At 47.2% G+C, this 22,330-nt stretch overlaps 1 protein-coding gene across 2 annotated transcripts in view; it reads right to left on the bottom strand.

Annotated features, from left to right (window-relative positions):
• Positions 1–22,330, bottom strand: part of CSE1L (chromosome segregation 1 like) — a 59,854-nt gene that overhangs the window by 4,045 nt on the left and 33,479 nt on the right. For both annotated transcript variants that reach the window (XM_040436320.1, XM_040436321.1), the window contains exons 11-19: positions 21,833–21,962; positions 17,499–17,564; positions 10,886–11,088; positions 10,547–10,631; positions 10,302–10,363; positions 9,645–9,784; positions 9,074–9,177; positions 2,729–2,826; positions 2,502–2,652 (exon numbers count right to left, since the gene is read on the bottom strand). In XM_040436320.1, the coding sequence (XP_040292254.1) occupies positions 2,502–2,652; positions 2,729–2,826; positions 9,074–9,177; positions 9,645–9,784; positions 10,302–10,363; positions 10,547–10,631; positions 10,886–11,088; positions 17,499–17,564; positions 21,833–21,962 (1,039 nt within the window). The remainder of the gene's footprint in view (positions 1–2,501; positions 2,653–2,728; positions 2,827–9,073; positions 9,178–9,644; positions 9,785–10,301; positions 10,364–10,546; positions 10,632–10,885; positions 11,089–17,498; positions 17,565–21,832; positions 21,963–22,330) is intronic.

The following is a 22,330-nucleotide window of genomic DNA, read 5'->3' as shown; positions in this document are numbered from 1 at the left end:
TCAGAAAGCTATGTAAACTTTCATTAAAAAGTTGCATACAGAACCAGTGTCAGGAGGAGAATCCTACAGATCATGATATCCTAAAACCATACCTCACTGATGATACAGCCCAGCAAGGTTTAACCTCTTGTGTACTGCCGCACGACTTTATACGTAACCCGATGTATAAAAGCGCTGGGTAACATTACAATCTGCCTGCGCCTTGTGGTGCTGCAGTCACAGTGAGCAGTGCCGAGACCAGCAGAAGGAGTCTCACTACAAGGATCCGTCACAGGGTACAATGTAAAAACCGGCAGGGGGCGCTCGTCTTGGTGTGAGCTTGCAGGATGTGAATTAACCCCTTTCTGCCCTGTGTCAGGAAGGGGTTAATTTACTTTTTAAAATAAAAAGTAAAAAAAATAAAAAAATCAAAGTCAAAATTAAAAAGTTATACTAGTATTAGCAATAGTATAGCAGACTACGTACACTCATCCCCCTCCCTTTTTCGTTCATAAAAAAAAATAATGTATTAGTTTGAGCAATAGTATAGTGGAATATTTGTGTGTACAATATACAAACTTAGAAATTTTTTTTAACTCTAGGTATTAGTTTTAGATATATTTTGTATAGCGGTGGGGAGGGGGTGGGTGTTCGCAGATTTTAGTTTATAAAATATAAAAACAAAAAAACTGCCAAATGATCAAAATGTCCAAATTTCCTTAGGGGGACAAAAAAATAAAAAAATCACTTTGTAGGGGGCTTGTAATGTTTTAGCACTGTCCAACATCTGTACTGGCAGTACAGGGTCATAGAACCAGCAATAAATAAAAAAAATATGTAGGCCGCGAAAATGCGCTGTAGCCTTTTGAAATATTGCGTTGCAGCCAGCTAGTAATCCTTATTTTTCATAATTTTCAGTTTTTCCTTAAATGTGTTTTTTTTTAAATATATCTGTGATCAAATGGCACAAAATAAAGGTCTAAGAAGTCCAGTGAAAAATCAAATACGTGTACGTTGGCTCAGAAATTAATCAGTTATTTGCAGTTAGATAGGCCCATTCCTACAAGTGAAAAATTGGCCTGTAAGGTTCCATACAGACGGCCGTAGTGTTTTGCGGACTGCAAAACACTGACGCCGCACATTGCCAGCACTTAATAGATCATTCCTATTCTTGTCCGCAGCTAGGGACCACTCATGAGACAGCCTTGACGCGGTGAGTGGCTTACTATGCTTTGGCCAAAATATAAACCAATGTCTCATCCAGCATGGAGGGCAGAGTGCTGGATGTAGTGTGCGATCGCATTTGCATTTTCCGTTTGTATATGTATTTCGCCATAGCGATCTGCACCTACAGGCAGGTTGTGCTGACCCAACCCCTTATTTTTTTCTTTGAAGAATAGGAGATGCTCTATTTTTTTCCGGAGCCGCAGACCGGAAAAACGGAGAGCACACTGTGTGCTGTCCGCATCTTTTCCGGCCCCATTGAAAATGAATGGGCCTGCACCCGTTCCGCATAATTGCGGACCCATTCAACGGACGTCTGAATGGACCCTAAGGAAGGGGGTAAACACTCTGGTAGTTAAGCGTTTAACACAATCCCTAAGGCTGGGTTCACACTTGAGCGTATTTGATATGCGCGTTTAACGCGCGTTTTTGTCCATAGTCAACGCGCGTATTACGCGCGTTTGTGTGATTGACAGCAGTGTCCTATGGGCGCAAACGCGTGACAAAACGCCCCAAAGAAGCTCAAGAACTTTTTTGAGCGTAGGGCGTTTTTTCAGCGCGTTCAAACACGCTGTAAAACGCTCAAGTGATAACCAGGGCCATAGGGAAGCATTGGTTTTCATGTGTTGAGCGTTTTACAGCGCGTTTGAACGCGCTGTAAAACGCTCAAGTGTGAACCCAGCCTAAGTTGATATAAATTCAATTAATAAACTCCATCATCCTGTATAGTAAGGTGCAACATGGCTGTATGGTGGGACTAATAGAAACTGAAAGACAAAAAAGGTATTTTACGCTGGAGTCTGCCAGTCACAGCAATTGATTGCTACAAGCTGTTTGGTGGGAACTGCAAAGCGTTGCTTCCAAGTGACTAGAGTCTATCATTTATGATTATTATGCTATTTGGCATTTTATATCTTTCTGTTAATAAATGTAAGGTGAAAAATAATAATTGTCTATTGCTTAAAGGGGCCGTCTTGTGAAGAAACTTTTTGGCAAATGGCCAAGAATGGTTAAAAAAAACCCTTAAAAGTAATATTGACCTCTTGATCCATTCTAGTGACACACAGGAAACGACTGCTGAGCCAAGCTGAGTTGGGTCACCTCTGAAGACCAGTGACATGTGCATAGATTAGCCTTTGATTCCCCGTTTGAGCCCGTTACCTCAAGTTTTACCCCTCTGGACAACCCCAAGTGACTGCGTTTGTTGTATAAAGGAACTAATGGAGAGACTGTATAATCCCTTGTGTTAGCGAGTGATATTATTGATTGAATTGAAGGAGTTATCATTCACCACCGACCTTGCACATCATTCTGGAGGATCTCTGTGAAGACCAGGAAAAGTGCCTCTTCAAAGCTGGTCACAGCAGCCGGGTTGGATCTGCACGTGATTCTTATTGACAAGCAAATGGACTCAAAAAGGTAGTGATTAAAATGCGGCTTGCTGGGATTCTAAAGAGGAGATAAAATATGGTTACAAATTATGATTAGGCTCAGCACTGCAAGAGAGCCAAACGTGAGCACTCACCTTACTGACAGCCAGTAGCTTCTGTGTAAGCTGTGGGATGACTGAAGGGATGAATGGGATGATTGCCTCCTGCAGCAGGGAGAAGCTTCTCATGATTGCTGGCAAAAAAGTAAATGTAACGGGTCATGAAGTGGATGCCATCTGCATTCTGCTGCCACCATTGTGTCCAAGGAGGAGTATCCTGCCAGAAATTTCAGTAATGCTGCCTTTATTATATGTATCGGAATCAGGTGGCCCCTGCTAGTATTCCAACTGGAAGGAGGGGAGCGATGAGAGTAAGGCCCCTTTCACACAAGTGAGTTTTCCGCGCGGGTCCAATGCGCAACGTGAACGCATTGCGCCCGCACTGAAACCCGACCCATTCATTTCAATGGGTCTGTGCAGCGTTGTTTTTCACGCATCACTTCTGCTTGTGTAAAAATCGCAGCATGTTCTATATTCTGCGTTTTTCACGCAGCCCTGGCCCCATAGAAGTGAATGGGGCTGCGTGAAATACTTCAATTACTCTTACCGGTAATATGTTTTCCATGAGCCCATGACAGCACCTGTGAGAGATCCTCCTCCTTCCGGACAGGAAACAGGAACTTCCCAGATCTTTAAATTGGTCCCATGCCTTCCACCTTCAGTATTTGACAAGATTCCTGGGACCAGCAACGCACCTATATATAGTAAAAACTAACAACATAGGCGAGAAAACATAATAGAAAAAACTCTGCGCCAAATATATGCCAGGCATATCTTCTTCTTTGGCACTATACTAAAGAGTAAATTTCTCCTTCTCTCTTTTTTTTTTTTTTTCCTTTTTTCCCATCATCATTCTTTATAAATAAAAGTCTTATTATTATTATTATATATATATATATATATATATTTTTTTTTTTTAAATAAGGGAGGGAATTATGTAGGTGCTGTCATGGGCTCATGGAAAACATATTACCGGTAAGAGTAATTGAAGTATTTCCATTACGCCCCATGACAGCACCTGTGAGAGACTAGACTAGATAATTATTAGGGAGGGACTACAGCCTGCAGCACCTTTCTCCCAAAAGACATATCCTGCACAGATGAAAGGTCCAACCTGTAGTGCTTGTAAAACGTAGAGGGAGAACTCCACGTTGCAGCCCTACAGATCTGTTCTATAGTAGCACACCCTTTTTCTGCCCAGGAAGAGGCTACTGCCCTGGTAGAATGGGCTGAAAAATCTGAAGGGACCTGACACTCTGATAGTGAATATGCCAAACCTATCGCTCTCTTGATCCATCTGGCTAAGGTACGGCTTGTAACCTTTGAGCCCCTGTTCTGACCCTGAAATTGAACAAAGAGTTGCGGGGTCTTTCTAAAGTCCTTTGTAGACTCCAAATACTCACAGACACACCTTCTAACGTCTAAAGTATGAAAAGATCTTTCTCCCTCATTCTTTGGGTCCTGACAAAAGGAAGGGAGAACTATCTCCTGAGACTTATGGAATACAGACACTACTTTGGGCAGGAATGCAGGGTCTGGTTTGAAAACAATCCTATCCTCCAGAATCTGAGTATATGGTGGGGAAGAGGACAAGGCGGACAGCTCTCCTACTCGTCTGGCAGATGTAATGGCCACTAAAAATACGGTCTTATAGGACAACATCTTTAAGGGGATGTCCCCCAGAGGCTCAAACGGAGCCTTGGTAAGAGCAGAAAGAACCAGGTTAAGGTCCCAGGGGGCTGACTTAGATCTAACTATAGGACATAGTCTAGAGGACCCCCTAATGAACCTTTTGACCCAAGGATGAGTAGCCAATCGAAAGTCAAACAGGACACTCAGAGCTGAGACCTGCACCTTGAGAGTGCTGGGTTTAAGCTTTTTGTTAAGGCCTTCCTGCAAAAAGTTCAAAATTAACGGGATGTTGGGTGAGCTCAAGTCTAAGCCTGGACCTGCAAACCGAAGGAAGGTTTTCCATACTCTCAGATAGATTTCGGAGGTGACTTTCTTCCTACTAGCTAGGAGAGTCCCGATGACCTGTTCTGATAGGCCTCTAGACCTGAAGAATGTCCTCTCAAAATCCAAGCCGTCAGGTGGAGGTTCTTGACTTCCGGATGATGTAGAGGGCCCTGATATAATAGGTCCTGTCTTTCCGGAAGCACCCAAGGATCGGCTATTGATAGTCTCCTCAACCAAGCAAACCAGACTCTTCTTGGCCAGAATGGTGCTATTAGTATCACCGTCGCCTGCTCCCCTCTGATCTTCTGGATCACTCTGGGCAATAGACTGATGGGAGGAAACGCATAGACTAGGCCCTTCCCCCACGACTGTGAGAGCGCATCTGTGCCTATCGACTGATCCTCCCTGCTGAGAGAAAAGAACTTTTTGCACTTTTTGTTTTCCACTGAGGCGAATAGATCTATCGTAGGGGATCCCCATAGGGCCTGTATTTGGTGAAACACTTCCTGATTCAGACACCAATTCGCCTGACTGAATCTGTGTCTGCTGAGAAAGTCCGCCTGGTGATTCTCTGAGCCTTTCAGGTGCACCGCTGAGAGGGACAGAACTTTCCTCTGTATCAACAAGAAAATCCTGGATGCCAGCTCCATTAGTCGATAGGATCTTGTCCCCCCTTGTTTGTTTATATAAGCCACCACCGAGGCGTTGTCTGATAGGATCCTGACATGCTTTTGGGACAAAAAAGGGAGACTTTTCTCTAGTGCGCACAGGACTGCTCTTAATTCCCTGGCATTTTGGGACTGAGCACTCTGGTCTCTTGACCAAGGACCTTGGAAAAACCCCAAAACTGAATGGGCCCCCCATCCCCAAGGGCTTGCGTCGGTGGTAATTATCAAGGGATCGTGTCTCACCCACTCTACCCCCTGACCGAGGTTCGAAGCCTTTAGCCACCAAGCTAGGGACCGGGTTACTGAACCCGGGACCACAATCTTGTGATCCAGGGATAGCGACCTCCCATCCCATTTGGATAGAATGAGCCGTTGCAGTATTCTGGACCTGAATTGGGCCCACCTCACAGCCGGAATACAAGCCGTCATCAGACCCAGAATAGACATAGCTTTTCTTAAGGGGACTTCCTTGACCTTGCTGAAAGACCTGATCTTCTGCTGAATCCCCTCCTTTTTGTCTGCTGGAAGATAAGATTTCTGAGTCTGAGAGTCTAACAGGATGCCGAGGAAAACGCATCTGGATGTTGGAATCAGGGATGATTTGTCCCAATTTATTAACCAGCCCAGGCTCATGAGGATCCCCAGGACCTTTTGTATGTGAGATTTCAACTGCTCTGGGGACTGCCCTACCAGGAGAAGGTCGTCCAGGTATGAGACTATAATGATGTCCGACCTCCTTACTTCCGCCATTACCTCCGCCATCAGCTTTGTGAAGAGCCTCGGCGCCTGTGATACCCCAAAAGGAAGTGCTCTGAACTGTAAATGGACGATTGATTCCCCCATCTTCACTGCCACCCTCAGGTATTTTTGGGACGAGGGATGGATGGGCACGTGGTAGTAGGCGTCCTTTATGTCTATTGAGGCCATCACGCAGTTGGGAAACAGATGGAGGACCGTGGAGGAGATGGACTCCATCCTGAACTTCTGGTAGGACAGATACTGGTTGAGACCTTTTAAATTTATAATCAGTCTGAACGTACCGTTGGGCTTGGGGACCAGAAATAGGGTTGAATAGAAACCCTCTCCTTGTTCGTCCATGGGGACTGGGACAAGGACTGCCTTTCCCAGGAGGTTGTTTATTTCCTCCGAAAGTGCCACCTGTTTTGGAGAATTTTGATTTAAAGAAGTAACTTTGAATGTCCTGGGTGGTAGTCTCTTGAAGTCTAGGCGATAGCCTTCCTTTATAATATCCTTTACCCAGGCGCTTGCGGTAATATTTCGCCAGGCTGGAAAAAACAAAGAAAGACGACCGCCCACCTGGGGTCTGGCGTCATTGCTGAGTGGAACCTGATGTTTGAGGTCTGGGTTTAAACAGGACACTTTTTGATTTATCAGATCTCCACTCCCTCCTTTTCTTTGGATCCCCAAAAGCCTTCCTTCTTTCATTATTCCGAAATGGCTTCCCCTGTTTAGGAAAGGACGGTGCTGGAAATCCTTTCTTTTTATCGGATGCCTTATCTAAAATGTCATCCAAGGCTGATCCAAATAAAAAATCTCCTTGGCAAGGCAAGGCGCAAAGCTTAGATTTTGAAGCTACGTCGCCCCTCCACCCTTTCAACCATAAGGACCTTCTGGCTGAATTGGATAGGGCAGCCGCCCTAGCGGAAAGCCTCAATGCATCAGCAGAGGCATCAGAAATAAAGTCCACTGCCCTGGACATAGTTGGTATTGCCTCAAGCAGCTGATCCCTAGGAGTCTTATTCTCTATATGAGACTCTAATTCCTCCAACCAGAGCTTTAATGACCTAGCCACCGAGGTAGTTGCTATATTTGGCTTAAAGGCAGAGGTGGAAGCTTCCCAATTCTTCCTTAAGTATGCGTCAGCCCTTTTGTCCATGGGATCCTTAAGGGACCCTAGATCCTCAAACGGAAGGGCTGATTTTTTATTTATTTTAGCTACAGGAGCGTCTACCCTTGGTACCTCCTGCCAAGCTGAGACCTCCTGATCATCAAAGGGGTACTTTCTCTTGACCGCTCTAGGGATAAAGAATTTTTTATCGGGCTTCTCCCATTCACGTTTAATCAGGTCCTTTATACAGTCCTGAATGGGGAAAACTCTAGACCTTTTGGGCTTAAGGCTCTCAAACATCAGCTCTGGTCTAGACCTGGACTCCTTTTCCTCCCCCAGCTCCATCGTGGATCTAACCGCCTTCAATAATAAGTCCGTATCTTCAGCTCTAAACAACGGCTTCCCTGTCAAATCCTCGGAAGAGGAATCTGAGTCTACAATAGCGCCCTCCTCAGACTCGGAGTCCGTAGTATCCTCCGCTACCGCCTGGGCCTTCTTATGCCTGGATGAGCTAGGCAGGGATTTTCTAAGCTCCTCTACGGACGAACGGACTTCATTTTTTACTAAATTCTGGATACTCTGTAATAAAGATGGCGACTCCTCTGCCACTAACTTATCCAGACATGGCTGACAACATGTCTTGGAGTAAGATGAATCCAACTTCCTCTTGCAGATTCCACACTCCTTAGCTCTTTTGTGCGAAGCTTTCCTTGGGGCCTCTTTAGCCTGCATTTAATAAAACATCCCATCAGTTTAACCTGGCCAAAATAATAACTCCCCAAAGGGAGATGGTGGGGGTTAACCCCTCTTACCCCCAGGAGTACCATGCTGGGTTCCAAAAGCTGCTCCTGTCTGTCGGTGCGCTGCTGTACATCCCCTTCTTCCTGCATTATCGTGCTGTGTAAAGGGGGGCAATCGAGGGCTGTAGGTGCCGCTTGTGCCAGTCGATCCTGCTGCTACTCCCTCGACGCTGGCTGGCCGGCGTTCCCTTTTTCAAATGGGCCGCGCAGCGCCCGCCATGTTTTAGCTCCTCCCCTTCCGGCCGGTGGAACGCACGCGTCACTTCCGGCGCGACGCGCGCGTCCAGCACAGCCAGCCTCAATGAGAGGGAAGACGCAGCTCCCCCCTCATGCCGCGACTTCGCCGGCAGGCAGGGACACGAGGCAGCCCAGGCATCCCCCCATGGCTCCGAAGAAGGGAAGAAAATGCAGACGCCGGACTTCTCAGCGGCTCCTAGTGGAGACTTACGCCGACAGGTACCTCCACTAGGTTTCGTCTTAACCCTAGAGGTCCTGCAGCCACAAAATAGACCTGGAAAGAAATCCTCCTGTCCCTGGACAGGAAACAGGAAAGAACTGAAGGTGGAAGGCATGGGACCAATTTAAAGATCTGGGAAGTTCCTGTTTCCTGTCCGGAAGGAGGAGGATCTCTCACAGGTGCTGTCATGGGGCGTAATGGAAAAACACATTACATCTGCAAGCAAGTGCGTGTGCGATGCGTTTTGCACTGATGGTTGCTAAGAGAGGAGGTTTGTAAAACTTCAGTTCTTTATCACACGCGTGAAAAACGCATTGCACCCGTGCGGAAAAAACTGAACGCAATCACAGACAAAACTGACTGAACTTGCTTGCAAAATGGTGCGAGTTTCACTGAACGCACCCTGAAGGATCCGAACCTAATCCATCACACTTGTGTGAAAGGGGCCTTCAATTCAGAAATGTAAAGTCCTTCCAAGAATTACCAAAAAAAGAAGCAAAAGGTCACGTCAAAATGGCTGGTTGTTTCCACTGTCCACCAATGACCACAGTCTGTACACATAACTGAAGGGCTCCAAAACAGACACCAATGGAAGGAACAATGCTGGGCAAAAATACAGAGAAATTAAAAGTGTGCTTGCTCATCACTTACCTTTCATGATGTATTCATTCTCAGAGGAGCCAGGTAAGGAGAGTGCTTTGAAGAGATTGGACAGAAGTTGTTCTGCGTATGGTAACATGTCAGCGGCAGAAATGCTGAGGAAAGGATAAAGACACTATACTAAATATCACATTACAGGGTACAAACATCTAATCCAGGGATCAGCAACCTCTGGCACTCCAGCTGTTCTGAAACTACAACTCCCAGAATGCTCCATTCTCTTCTATGGGAGTTAGAAGAACAGCTAAGTATATTTTTATGCTGAGAGTTGTAGTTACACAGCAGCTGAAGTGCCTAAAGGTTGCTAATCCCGAAGACGACCCAGCATCTGACAGACATGGACAAACACAAAAAAACTGTACATCAAGTGATGATGCATGTTTATTTCAACAGAAATTGGTCAGACATATTGAAATCTGCTGTTGGGGATGGTTAGGAGGAACCCCATACACATTAGGGGCGCACTACACAAAGTGATAAAGACTCTGCGGACAATAAACAGGCCAATTAGTGGTGTGAGCATGGACAGGCACATGGATAATGACAGGCAGCAGAAGCTTACAGGGTGGTGTTGGCTGCCCCTCCTCTCATGGTGAATACCCGTTCCAGGGCATGAGCTGCATATGTGTGAACAACAATGCTCTCTGCCTGCAGGTGAGAGATCAGCAGAGGAATGGCCAGCAGCAGCTGCTCTTTAGGAACCTGTAAATAACCAAATAACCAGTTCTTTGCATGTTGGAATAAAAACATATAATCTGAGTAAGCTCATGTATGTCAGTAGCACATTCCAAAAATAGGCACATGGTTAGAAGGGTTTTCCGACATTTTTATACTGATGACCTATCCTCAGGATAAGTCACTGTATAACAGCTGTGCTTGGTATCGCAGCTCAGCCCCATTCACTTCTATGGGGCTGTGCTGCTCCTAGGCCACCTGACCGATGAACATGTTCCTAGCCTAGGAAAATTCGTGGAGAAGGCTGCTACACTCAAAGGGGTGCCGATGCCTTCTCAAACAGCTGATCGGCGGGGGCCCAGTATGTCGGACCCCCATGATCAGACACTGATGACCTATCCAGAGGACAGGTCGTCAGTATTAAAATCTCGGGAAACTCCTTTAACAAAGGCCCAGACTAAAGGTTCAGCCTTCTGCACATACAGGCCATACTAGACCTGCATTATTGAAAGCAATCAAAGAAGCTATAACACTTGACATTTACCTGATTCCTGAAGAACATGATGTACTTTATTCCATCGGCTTTGAGCACAGGATATTCATTAACTGTAAATGTGAAAATTCCTTTAGGCTACAGACTGAAAAAACTCCACATACAGTTTTACAGGCCCTCCCGGATCGGTGACAGACATGATGCTGAATGTCCACCCTAACGCACCGACCACATAGTAATAAGGTTTTCATTAGTTACTGCATCATACACTCTCACATGTCACCCTTATTACTCACTGTTTGCAGACTTGAGATCAGGAAGGATGTGATTAATGAAGAATTCTGTTAGATTGACGAGTTCATTAGCTTGTGTTATCCCGTGCTGTGAAGAAACAAATATATCCCCTCACTAACAATCCCCACAAGCGCACATCCAGCTGGTGCACAGTACTACATGCAAGGAGTGCCAGGCCAATCATTATTGTCTGTAACCTACCACAGAACCAAAATGATATATGTCCTATAAACTATACTGCATGCAATGTACATTAAGCCACTGCCGACAGTGTGTATCACTCCTATGTGGCATAATGGAAGTGTTACACATTGTAATGATAGTAAAGAAGCCCGTCAGACCTTTTGTGTTTGTGCCTTGGATGCCAGCGATGTCACCAAGTAGATTGCGGCATCTTTGTGCTTCCAGTTTACTACTGGGTTCTTGGCATATTCCTGGAGCATGGAATTCACATAACACGAGAAGATATTGGTGACTGGACCCTCAAAAAACTTGCACAAACCACGGACTAGGTCACAAGCTGCTCGACGTCTGGTATCAATGTCTGAAAAAAGGTGAAAAAGAGTGATTTAGCTGGAAATAGCTGGAGTAATGTCAGAAATAAGGGAGAGTCTGCCAATATAAAAGATACAAACACTAGGCCAGACACTCATAGCACAACGATCTCTACTGTCGTCCTCGTTATCCACCTTCATGCATAAATCGTGGGATTATCCCATCTCCCTTTCAGAGAAAAATTGGATTTTTTGTACTCACCGTAAAATCCTTTTCTCGTAGTAGGCATTGGGGGACACAGCACCATGGGTATATGTCCAACTACCACTAGGAGGCGACACTAGACATAAAAAGTGTTGGCTCCTCCCCGTTGGGCTATACCCTCTCCACAGACACTAGGAAGCTCAGTTTGTACCAAAAGCAGTAGGAGAGAGAAGAAAGGCAAGGAACCAACAACTCCCGTACCGGGAAAGATCAAGAGACCAGCCCAGAGAAGCGGAAGTAAAACAACATAGGGTGGGATCTGTGTCCCCCAATGCCTACTACGAGAAAAGGATTTTACGGTGAGTACAAAAAATCCAATTTTCTCGTGCATGGCATTGGGGGACACAGCACCATGGGACGTCCCAAAGCAGTCCCCGAGGGTGGGAAAAGGACAGCCATGCCACCGGTTGGGCATACAGGTGCGGGAGAACCATGTGACCCAACAGGGGGAAAGCACAGAATAGGCAAGAAGCCTCATAATAAGGTAGAAACCCCAATGAAGCAACAGCGAAGACTGCCCGCACCCCAGGACAAATGCCTGGGAGAAGGACCCAAATGCAAGAAGGCGGCAAAAGGGAAACACCGAGCTCAGCCAAGGCTGGAGAGAGAAAGTAGGACAGCACCACGTAGTGGAGCTACCCAACATTCTAATTGACTCAGGCAAAAGCACAAACACCCTGAGGTCAACCCCTGACAGGCCAGGGGAACAAGGGAACATGGACTCATTGAAGGCCAAACGAGTGAGGGAAGCCATAGCAAGGCTCACATGTGAAGGGAGCAGGTCTCCCCTCAGCGCAAAACAGGTGATGAAGATAAGCACCCTATTGAAAGGAAAAAACCCCAAAGACGATAACGGAAACTGACAACCCTTGTAAAGGGAAGGGGTTGTTGTAAGTAAATGCCAGGAAAAGAGAAAAGATGAGGCCGGCATCACAAAATCAGGAGACGAGGAACGAGCCCCTGAAAACAAAATATCGCTGAGAAGCGCAAGACCAAAGAAACTCTGGCCAAAAGAAGTATCAGGGAAAAAAGGGGACCAGATGCAGGCCCCGGAAATCTCAGCAGGGACACCCCTGGAGTGAGAGAAGCCATAGCAAGGCTCACAATGAAGTGAGCAGGACTCCCCCCACCGCAAGGCAGGTGATGAAGATAAGCGCCCTATTGAAAGATTGAAACCCCAAAGGCGCCAAGGGAAACCGCCAACCCTTGGAAAGGGAGGGGGTTGCAAGTAAAGGCCAGGAAAAAAGATAAGATAAGACCTGCATCCCACAACCAGGAGACGAGGAACGAGCCTCTGAAAACAAAATATCGCTGAAAAGCGCAAGACCAGAGAACTCCGGCCAAATGAAGTATCATGGAGATGCAGGCCCAGGAAATCTCAGCAGGGACACACTGGACTGAGAGGCGTGGGAGGAGAAGGAGAGTACTCCCAACAATCTAAGGAGGAAGATTCTACAAACAACGATCATACAGAATCTGCGTGGTCCATGAACGGGGACAGGGACTCCAGAAAGGAGTACCCGGTATGGGCTCACAAGGAACCAGGAACTGAACCACTAGAGGACAACGAAAGGCAGAATAACCAAGAAAAAAATTAAAAGAACCGCTACATGGGAAGGGATTGGTCATGGACAACTAACCATTCTGAGAATAGCGGCTAGCAATCTATATACATTGTCCCGGAGAGGACAAGTACAGCGGCTTGGGTTGTACCACAAAATCGACAAACACCCATACGCATAAGGAATGGCGAAGTCGTTATAAAGAAACTGGGAGCGACTACACGAAATGTAGAAACCAGCTGCGACCGACACACAGAAGACTCCCAGGGGGAGAAAGTACCAGACAGGCGCAGACAATAGCAAGGTCCAAGGGAACTGCCCTCTGTCATATAGTACAACTAAGCAGAGAATATAAGGGAACACCCGGGACCCAGAAGGAACTACGGAACCCTGTCCGATGCCAGAGCAATCAGCAGAAAAATTCACCTACCAGGCAGGTGTGTGGCGCTCAGTGTTTCCGTCCCTGACCATTAGGAAGGACGTCCAACGAGGAAAAAACGGTGACCCCAGAAGGATTCCGTGTGGCGGAGGACATCCAGTGATGGCCGAAAACCACTGCAGCGGCCGGAGCTCACCAAGCTCGTACCCCAACAAGGAAAAAGATCCAGTGGAGATGACTGTACTCCACCAGGAGTGGTCCGCCCTGTAACAGAAAACAACGCGGGTACTCCTTATGATATGGGGTAACGCGGAGTGCCGCAGACAGAAGTACTTTATAGGGATGGCAAGAGCAACCCTAGCACGAAAACCAACAACCACCTGGCCATGGTGTAGGGAGCATGGTTGTATGTGGACCACCCACCAGATCAGAACAGATCAGCCATATACTGGGTACACCAGAAGTAGCAGTAGGCCGACAAGGTGGAGGTGGGGGTTGGGCTGGCCCACTCCTGCCAGATATGGTTACCGTGTACATGCTGAACCAGGATGGCCTATTGTAGACAGTGCCTTGAGAAAACACAAGAAGACCATAGAGCACGACAGTAGATGTCTGGAGTATAGAATAGAGTCCAGGGAAGAAAGCACCCCGTAATACAGAAACTGTATGGGCCACAGATTGCACCCTAGGGCCCAGCACGTGGGCTAAAAATACACGCCTAAAAACCGAGCTAAAGTGGCAGCATGTTGCACACTAAGAGTGGAAACAAAGCCACAGCATCCGGAAATGCAACCGCATTTGGAGGGTACAGGTCTACAACCTGGTAAAGTAGCATATGGCTGTGTAGTGCAGAGATACAACCAGACAGGTGCAATGGGTACAGCATCTGGAGATGGTAGAGGTACTAGATTTAAAATTAGAGCAATGTGGCCGCTTGGTGCCCCCTAGGACCAGAGAAGTCCAGCGGCTACCGCGTTAGCAATGCTACCTATATTCCGCTCGGAAGGGGGAAAATAGGGCACACGGTACCACAAAGAACGACAGGTGTACACCACAATTAAGTAAGTGCAATGGCAACTGAAGGAGGCCCTCTATTTCCCCAGAGGGAAACAGGGCCGCATAGTACTCCCTAGAGCAAGACAGGTGTAACGGTTGCAGGAATCTACCTAAGAAGAGAGTAAGATGGCTGTTTGGTGCACACTATGATGAGGTAGGTGCAATGGCCACGGCAATTGGAGGAGGCCTCAATATCTCGTCCGGTAAGGGAGAGAAAATGCCACATGGTAAACCATAAAGCCAGACAGGAGTAACGGCTACAGCATCCGGAGATGGTGCAGGTACTCTACCTATGAAGGGATCGAGGTGGCAACTTGGTGCCCACTAGACCCAGAGAGGGGCAATTCTATGGCAATTGAAAGTGGCCTCTATATCTCGCCCGTAGGGAGAAATGTTGCCGCATGGAACACAATAGAACCCGCCAGGGGTATTGGCTACAGCATCTGGAGATGGTGCAGGTACTCTACCTATGAAGGGAGCAAGGTGGCTGGAAACAGACAGGGGCAATTGCTACGGCAATTGAAGGCGGCCTGTATATCTCACCCGGCAGGGGGAAATAGTGCCACGTGGAACACCATAGAGCCAACCAGGGGTAATGGCTACAGCATCTGGAGTAAGTGTAGGAACTAATCGCCACGGCAATAAAAGCCTGCCTGTATTCTCTGATACAGGCTACTACAAAAGAACCTTTAGAGGCCGGGGAGGGTTACCAACCCTACAAGAGGCGTTTGCCTGATTTATCAGCTTGCCTGGAACATAGCCCCTGGTGAGGGGAACCAGGAAGGTCTGTCGTGTACAGCCTACGAGGGCGCACGTACCAGAGACACCACGTAGGTGTCCCAGTTGCTAAGCACGGAGACGGCTGGCTTACCAGTGCGGTAATTACCTGTGCAGGTAGGAGAGCGCCATCCGAAAGTCCACTAGAGGGACACCGAAACCTGGGTAGGGTAGGTTCCTCCGTGCACGTTTGTCTTGACCTCACAGAGGGCTTCTGTATGGTGGAAGACCGCCTGATGCTCTGTTCCGAGAGAATCGGTGCAGAGGTGTCCCCAGAGGCAACTGACAGAGAAGGCTTCGTCACCAGCCTCAGGCCTGTCCTGGGGAGACCCAAGGATGCCGAGGAGGGGTGGAAGCTAGTTAAGACCACCAGAGGTTGGTCCGTGGGCTACTCCTTGCGTGACCCTGTATCGACGTGAGCCTAGGGGGGAGAGGAGACCGCAATTCGTGGGTAGCGCTCCAGCGACTCCGCCGGGGATTGGGCGAGTCAGGCCAGGTTCCCATGGTTCGACAAGGAGGGAGCCCATTCAGGGGGGACCTACACAAAAGGGTGGAAAAGGGGGGGGACGACGACAAGGCGACCACATGGAAACCTCCGTAAGACAACGGACGCACGTGAAATACGTGGCGATCCGATGAGGAGGCTGGGAGAGGAAGCCCTCATAGAGCAGCAGAGCTGACCTAACTGTCCCCGGAGCCACTGTTCCAAGAGGTGCAGCAGCAGCAATAGATCAGGTGGCAGGGCTGCAGGAGAATGCAGCAATTGAGAGGAAGGAGAGGGGGGGGGGGGGGAGCCTGCAGAGCAAATTAGCCAGAGGCTGCCTACCCGACCCCAGGAGCTGTGTCAGCGCGCCCCATGCAGGAGAAGATGGACCCGGTGAAGAGAAAGAAGCCGGCAGCCGGAGGAAGAACCGCCCCTCTGACAGAGCAGGGCAGCTGGAGCCGGATTGGGTAAGGAGCAGAGGCCCCTCCCACGGAGGGAGGGAGAATGAGAGAGCCCGGGAAGCCAGGAGTGGGCGGAGAGAAGGCTCCGCCCCACGAGACGCTGGATTGGGCAAGGAGCAGAGGCCCCTCCCAGGCTCCTCCCACGGAGGGAGGGAGAATGAGAGAGCCCGGGAAACCAGGAGTGGGCGGAGAGAAGGCTCCGCCCCACGTGACCTGCGGCCTAGTCGGCCGAAAAGCCGGGGCCTAGATTAGGGAAGTGCAGCCGGAAACGGACGCTTGCGATCGCGGGGGCGTCCTGAAGCCGGGAGGAACACAGGGCCGAGGGGAATTGAGGAAGCCCTCAGGAAAAACACCCGAAAATGACCCCCATTAATGCTGCGGCTTCTATGAAAGTGCCGGACCCTGAAGAGACAGGGGCCTCTCTGCAGGTATTTTGGCCCCCAAATAACCCCCCCTTCATGGGGATAGAGGAGATAAAGTGGGTGGACCACCCAGCAAAGTGCCCCAGACCCTAAGAGGCCATGGGAGGGAGTTGGGGAAGGAGGGAGGGAGAAGGGGACTACAGGGCCCCCACAATGGATCCGGATCTCTACTTACCTTCCGATGTTTTCAGGCGCAGCAATGACCACCCCCTCGGCGGACTCAACACGGGAGCCGTGGGTCTACCGGAATTCCACTGCGGAAGCAGTTACAAGTGGGGACTGGGTGGCTGCCAGGTACCTGAGTACGCGCCCGCAGGGGGGCAACTAAAGTGGAACACGATGGAGCCACCCCTGCCGCAGGCCGAAACCTGCAGAGAAAGAAAAAATGATTGAAGAAAAAATAAAATAAAAAAGTAGCAGGATGACCTGCACAAAAAAGCAGGTCAGGTCTGCCTCCTATGGACACTAGAACAAGACTGAGCTTCCTAGTGTCTGTGGAGAGGGTATAGCCCAACGGGGAGGAGCCAACACTTTTTATGTCTAGTGTCGCCTCCTAGTGGTAGTTGGACATATACCCATGGTGCTGTGTCCCCCAATGCCATGCACGAGAAAGATCTTATAACTCTTAGGGCTGTTTCACACGAGCGGATGCCGTGCATGGCATCCGCTCCGTGAAAGAGTGCCAAGACCCGATGCAGACTGCAGAGGCACGGAGCATTAACATGACTGATAATGCTCCGTGCCTCTCTGTGACCTCTTTACTACGAAATCACAGTGACAACTGTGATTTCGTAGTAAAGAGATCACAGAGAGGCACGGAGCATTATCAGTCATGTTAATGCTCCGTGCCTCTGCAGTCTGCATCGGGTCTTGGCACTCTTTCACGGAGCGGATGCCACGCACGGCATCCGCTCGTGTGAAACAGCCCTTAAGTGGCCTGAACGAGGCTCATTGTAAGATCACACCTGTGCAGGTGGAAACATTGCCCCATGAGATTTAAAAAAAAATAAAAAAAAATTATAATTCACCAATGTTAAATATGTGTCCACCTTACCAGATCCTTCCAGATCCCTCCTGATATATTCTTCAGAATTGTCTTCAAATGCTTCTTCATCAGCAGCTGCAACAGAAAAGTTATACATAAGATAGACACACGGAGAAGCGACTGCAGGAATTGTCGATGGGTAGACGAATGACTGCCATTTCCTCTCTGGACATGGCTTAGTCACATCAACAACTTATTTTATGATCATTAGACTGTACCTGTGAATTGTGATTAAAGAAAAATTCTAAACTGTTTAGTGACAGGTCATAAGTTTTGATCGGTTGGGGGTCATGATACTAAGACAACAAAGGGGAAGAAAGCCTCAAGCTGTGCACCTTTGGCTGTGTTCAGCTCTGCTCAGATGATCCTCAAAGTGGAGCGATTATACACGTACGGGCTTTTAAAAAAAAAAAAAAAGATATAAATAAAAAATAAAAAAAAAAGGACAGGTCCATACGCTTCTCTGCCATCATCTCTCTGAGGAGTGCCAAGCAGAGCCAAACATAACCAATTATGTTACATTATGTAACAAGTGCTTCTGCCCGTTCATTCCAGCAATTGGTGGAGGTCTCTGCACCAGAACCCTAACCAAAAGTTCTAACATGTCAGTTTTTTTTTTTTTTAAAGGGAACCTGTCACCTAAAAAACGCCTCCCAAACCACCAGCATTACCTTAAAGTAGCCAGCAGTATGTTCCTAAAGATCCTTTTCTTCCTCCGGCCAGATGCATCAAAATCTTGAAAAACGAACTCTAATCCCCTGCACGCGCTATGCAACAGCAGAGTTTGAAGTCAAGGGGGCAGCAGCCTCCTCGCTTCAAGTCAAGATAACCACGGCCCCTTTCCTTGCCCCTTCTTCACCTCCGAATGACAGCTGCGCACGTGAACGTCTGACGCACACACTCACACTCATCCGGCAGAAAGCTATTGGCTGTCAATCAAAAGCGAAGGGGCAGGGCAAGGGGGCGTGGTTATCTTGACTTGAAGCGAGGAGGCCACTGCCCCCTTGATGTCACTCTGCTGTTACATAGCGCGTGCAGGAGAATAAAGTTTGTTTTTCAAGATTTTGGTGCATCTGGCCGGAGGAAGAAAAGGATCTTTAGGAACATACTGCTGGCTACTTTAAGGTAATGCTGGCCGTTTGGGAGGCGTTTTTTAGATGACAGGTTCCCTTAAATTTTTGGTTGATACAAATGTCTGGATAGTTTTCTGGATATAATTTTTTGAAGTCAGTCTGTTCCTGTCCAGATTCTTTAATGTCCTATCCCTCTAGACTTTTAGCACAGCAGAAATGTTCACTTAAAAAGGGCTCATGCCATGATTGATAATATACGGTAATACATGACAATCTCTTCCTAATAAAGCTAGAACCAGCCCTGTACCTCACATGGATCCAGAGATCTCCCCATTCATTGCTCCATTTGCTCTGCTAGATCTATTTCAGGCTGGCAGCTCAGAAGTGTGTCCTCTCTACTACAGCCCTCTTCTGTCACAGCTCAGGGGGTATGCCCTCTCTACTACAGCCCTCTTCCTGTCACAGCTCGGCGGGGGGGGGGGGGGGTGTCCTCTCTACTTCAGCCCTCTTCCTGTCACAGCTCAGGGGGTATGTCCTCTCTACTACAGCCCTCTTCCTGTCACAGCGCAGGGGACGTGTCCTTTATGTCTCAGCCCTCTACTTCACAGCGCAGGGGACGTGTCCCTTTCTCTTTAACTGCTACAGATTCTAACAGAATATATGCTCACATTTTCATTTTTCACAGTGTGCTGTCCGCATTTCTGTTGAAGGCACACATACCCATTGACTTTAATGTGTGTTCACATGTCTGTTTTTATGGGTCGGTGAAAAAAACAAAAAAAAAAAAAACTAAAAGCATGCACTACTTTGTGACCACGGCAGGAACGCCTCCCCCGGTAGAGATAGGGGAAGGCCTGTACTAGGCTCCTAGGCTTATTACTGGTATATTTCAAGTCAGGCCTGTAGATTGTATGTTATACATTATGGAAGTGCTGGTTTAATCTTCTTTTGTGTTGTGTATATGTCGAGGAGTGGTGTCCCTTGTAACCTTTTAAAATACAAAAAAGTTATCCCATACTGTAAATGGCATAACAAAGAAAATCAATATGGCCACTTTACCTCCCACAAAATATGTAATAAAAAGTGGTCAAACAGTTACACACACCCCAAAATGATATCAATAAAAACTAAAAATCCTTCTGAAAAAATACAGCCCTTACACAGCTCCGTAGACATAACTATAAAAAAATGTTAAGTGGTCAGAATAGAGAGATAAAAAGAAAAATGTTTATTTTTTTTTCAGTATTAAAACACAAGAAAAACTATACAAATATGGTTTCGCTGTAATTGTACTGACCTGGAGAATGAAGAGCACAAGTCAGCTTCCCACTACACCATATGCAATATTAAATGGTGGCAGTAGAAAGTACAACTTATCCCACAAAAAAACAAGCCATTATGCTTGCCCATGGCATGCAAACTGTTAAAAATAAATAAAATGGAACTAATACCTAGACAATCCTTCATCGCTGCCATTTTGACTGTGCCTAGGTACACTTCCTGCTCCTGTTCTCCTGCGATTGGCTGAGCAGCAATCCCATAGATTCCCTGTCATGTTGAGAAAAGGAGCTGAAAATGGAGTGCAGCGGGGACCCGGGAACTGTCGGCATAGCAGCAGATAAGGGAGGTGGGTATAAGCTCCTTATGTTTTTAACCATTTGCAAGTCATGCCCAATCTTTTTTTCTTTATTGTGCTTGAATTCTGCATGTGCTTTAACACTCAAATCAGAGCAGTTAGACCAAGGATGGGCGAGAGCACCATATCTCACCTATACTATCACTTGTCAGGGCTTTTCACATTACACTTATAATTGCATTTGGTTTCTCTAAGGCCCCTTTCACACGGGCGAGTATTTCGCACGGGTGCAATGCGTCAATTGAACGCATTGCACCCGCACTGAATCCTGACCCATTCATTTCTATGAGGCTGTGCACATGAGCTGTGATTTTCACGCATCACTTGTGCATTGCGTGAAAAATCGCAGCATGCTCTATATTAAGCGTTTTTTACGCAACGCAGGCCCCATAGAAGTGAATGGGGCCGCGTGAAAATCGCAAGCATCCGCAAGCAAGTGCGAATGCGGTGCGATTCACGCATGGTTGCTAGGTGACGATCGGGCTGGGGACCCGATCTGTATTATTTTCCCTTATAACATGGTTATAAAGAAAAATAATAGCATTCTGAATACAGAATGCAAAGTAAAATAGAGATGGAGGTGTTAAAAATAAAAAAAAAATTAACTCACCGAGTCCACTTGATCTCGTAGTTACGTATCTGTCTTCTTCTGTAATGTTGAGCTGCCGGCTAAGGACCTGTGGTGACGTCACATCACATGATCCAATCACATCGTCCCTCACCATGGTGATGAACCATGTGATTGGACCATGTGATGAGCACAGTGACATCATCAAAGGTCCTATTCCTGTGCACAGCAAAGACGACGACAGAAGAGATGCCGGCTACTCGATCGAGTGGATTAAGGAGAGTTAAATAATTTTATTTTATAATACAATACAACCTACAGAACACCTAACCCAAACCCGAACTTCTGTGAAGAAGTTCGGGTTTGGGTACCAAACATGCCGATTTTTCTCAAACGTGTGAAAAACGCATTACAATGTTTGGCACTTGCGCGGAAAAATCGCACATGCACCCGCACCTTTTCCCGCAACGCCCGTGTGAAACCAGCCTAACACTCTGAATCCGTCTCCCGTCTTAGTTGTTTATGGTCAAAGTCTAAAGCAGGGGTAGGCAACCTCCGTCACTCCAGCTGTTGCGAAACTACAACTCCCAGCATCCCTACTTAGTCTTCTCTTCTCTGACCTCCAATAGAAATAAATGGAGCACGCTGAGAATTGGAGTTTCCCAGGAGTGCCGAAGGTTGCTGACCCCTGGTCTATAGCTTTCACACTGATAAAGAGATCAGTTTGGTACAATATTAGTTTTGTAGTTTTTCATGGCATGAGAAGCATCATTATAAATTGCTAGCTTCTATCTATATGTCAGTCATTCCAGTCCTCTACCTACTATCATAAAGGAGACTACATTGGATATAAATTCTTCCCTGTGCAGCAATGTTATAAACTGAGATTATAGTCACGTTCAGAACTTCTGTCTCTGAGATTACTGCTACAGAATAACAATAATTTGTATTTAATTTTGCCTTAGGACTGCTGAAAAAAATAAAAAAATAAAATAAACATGGTTTAAAAAGAAATTCTGAAGCGTCTTCAAGTATTCGGATATAATGTAAATGTCGTGGTCTTTACCTCGAAACTCCATGTTGGGGACAATGACTTTCTCACAGATACTGGTTAATGTGCTGGGATCTTCAAACAGGTTCTTGTAGTGCGGGCGTTCACACACTGAAGCCAGGAACTGGATAGCATTGCTCACCAGCTATGGATGTAAGAAAAAACAGATCAGCGGGTATAAGTCACAATGGGGGGGGGGGGGGAGAATATATTATGCGACTTGTGATAGTTTTCTTTTATGCCATGTACTCCATGCAGCCCCCTGAAATAAACGGAACGACTGGGCGGGCATGTGCGTGGCCGCTCCATTAATTTCCATGAGAGTTCTAGAGATAACCGAGTAGAGATCTCAGCTGTATCAAGTATTTCCATAGAAATGAATGGAGCGGCTGCACGCATGCCAGACCGGTCGCTCCGTTCATTTCAGAGGGCACAGGGACCTCCCACGACCCAAAAGATTAACTATAATTGACACCAGAAACTGACAAAATTTGCTTTTGCTTTTCTGGAGCA

Source organism: Bufo bufo, chromosome 6 (genome assembly GCF_905171765.1).
Source record: "Bufo bufo chromosome 6, aBufBuf1.1, whole genome shotgun sequence".
NCBI lineage: Eukaryota > Metazoa > Chordata > Amphibia > Anura > Bufonidae > Bufo > Bufo bufo.
This window is presented reverse-complemented; position numbering and strand designations above follow the sequence as displayed.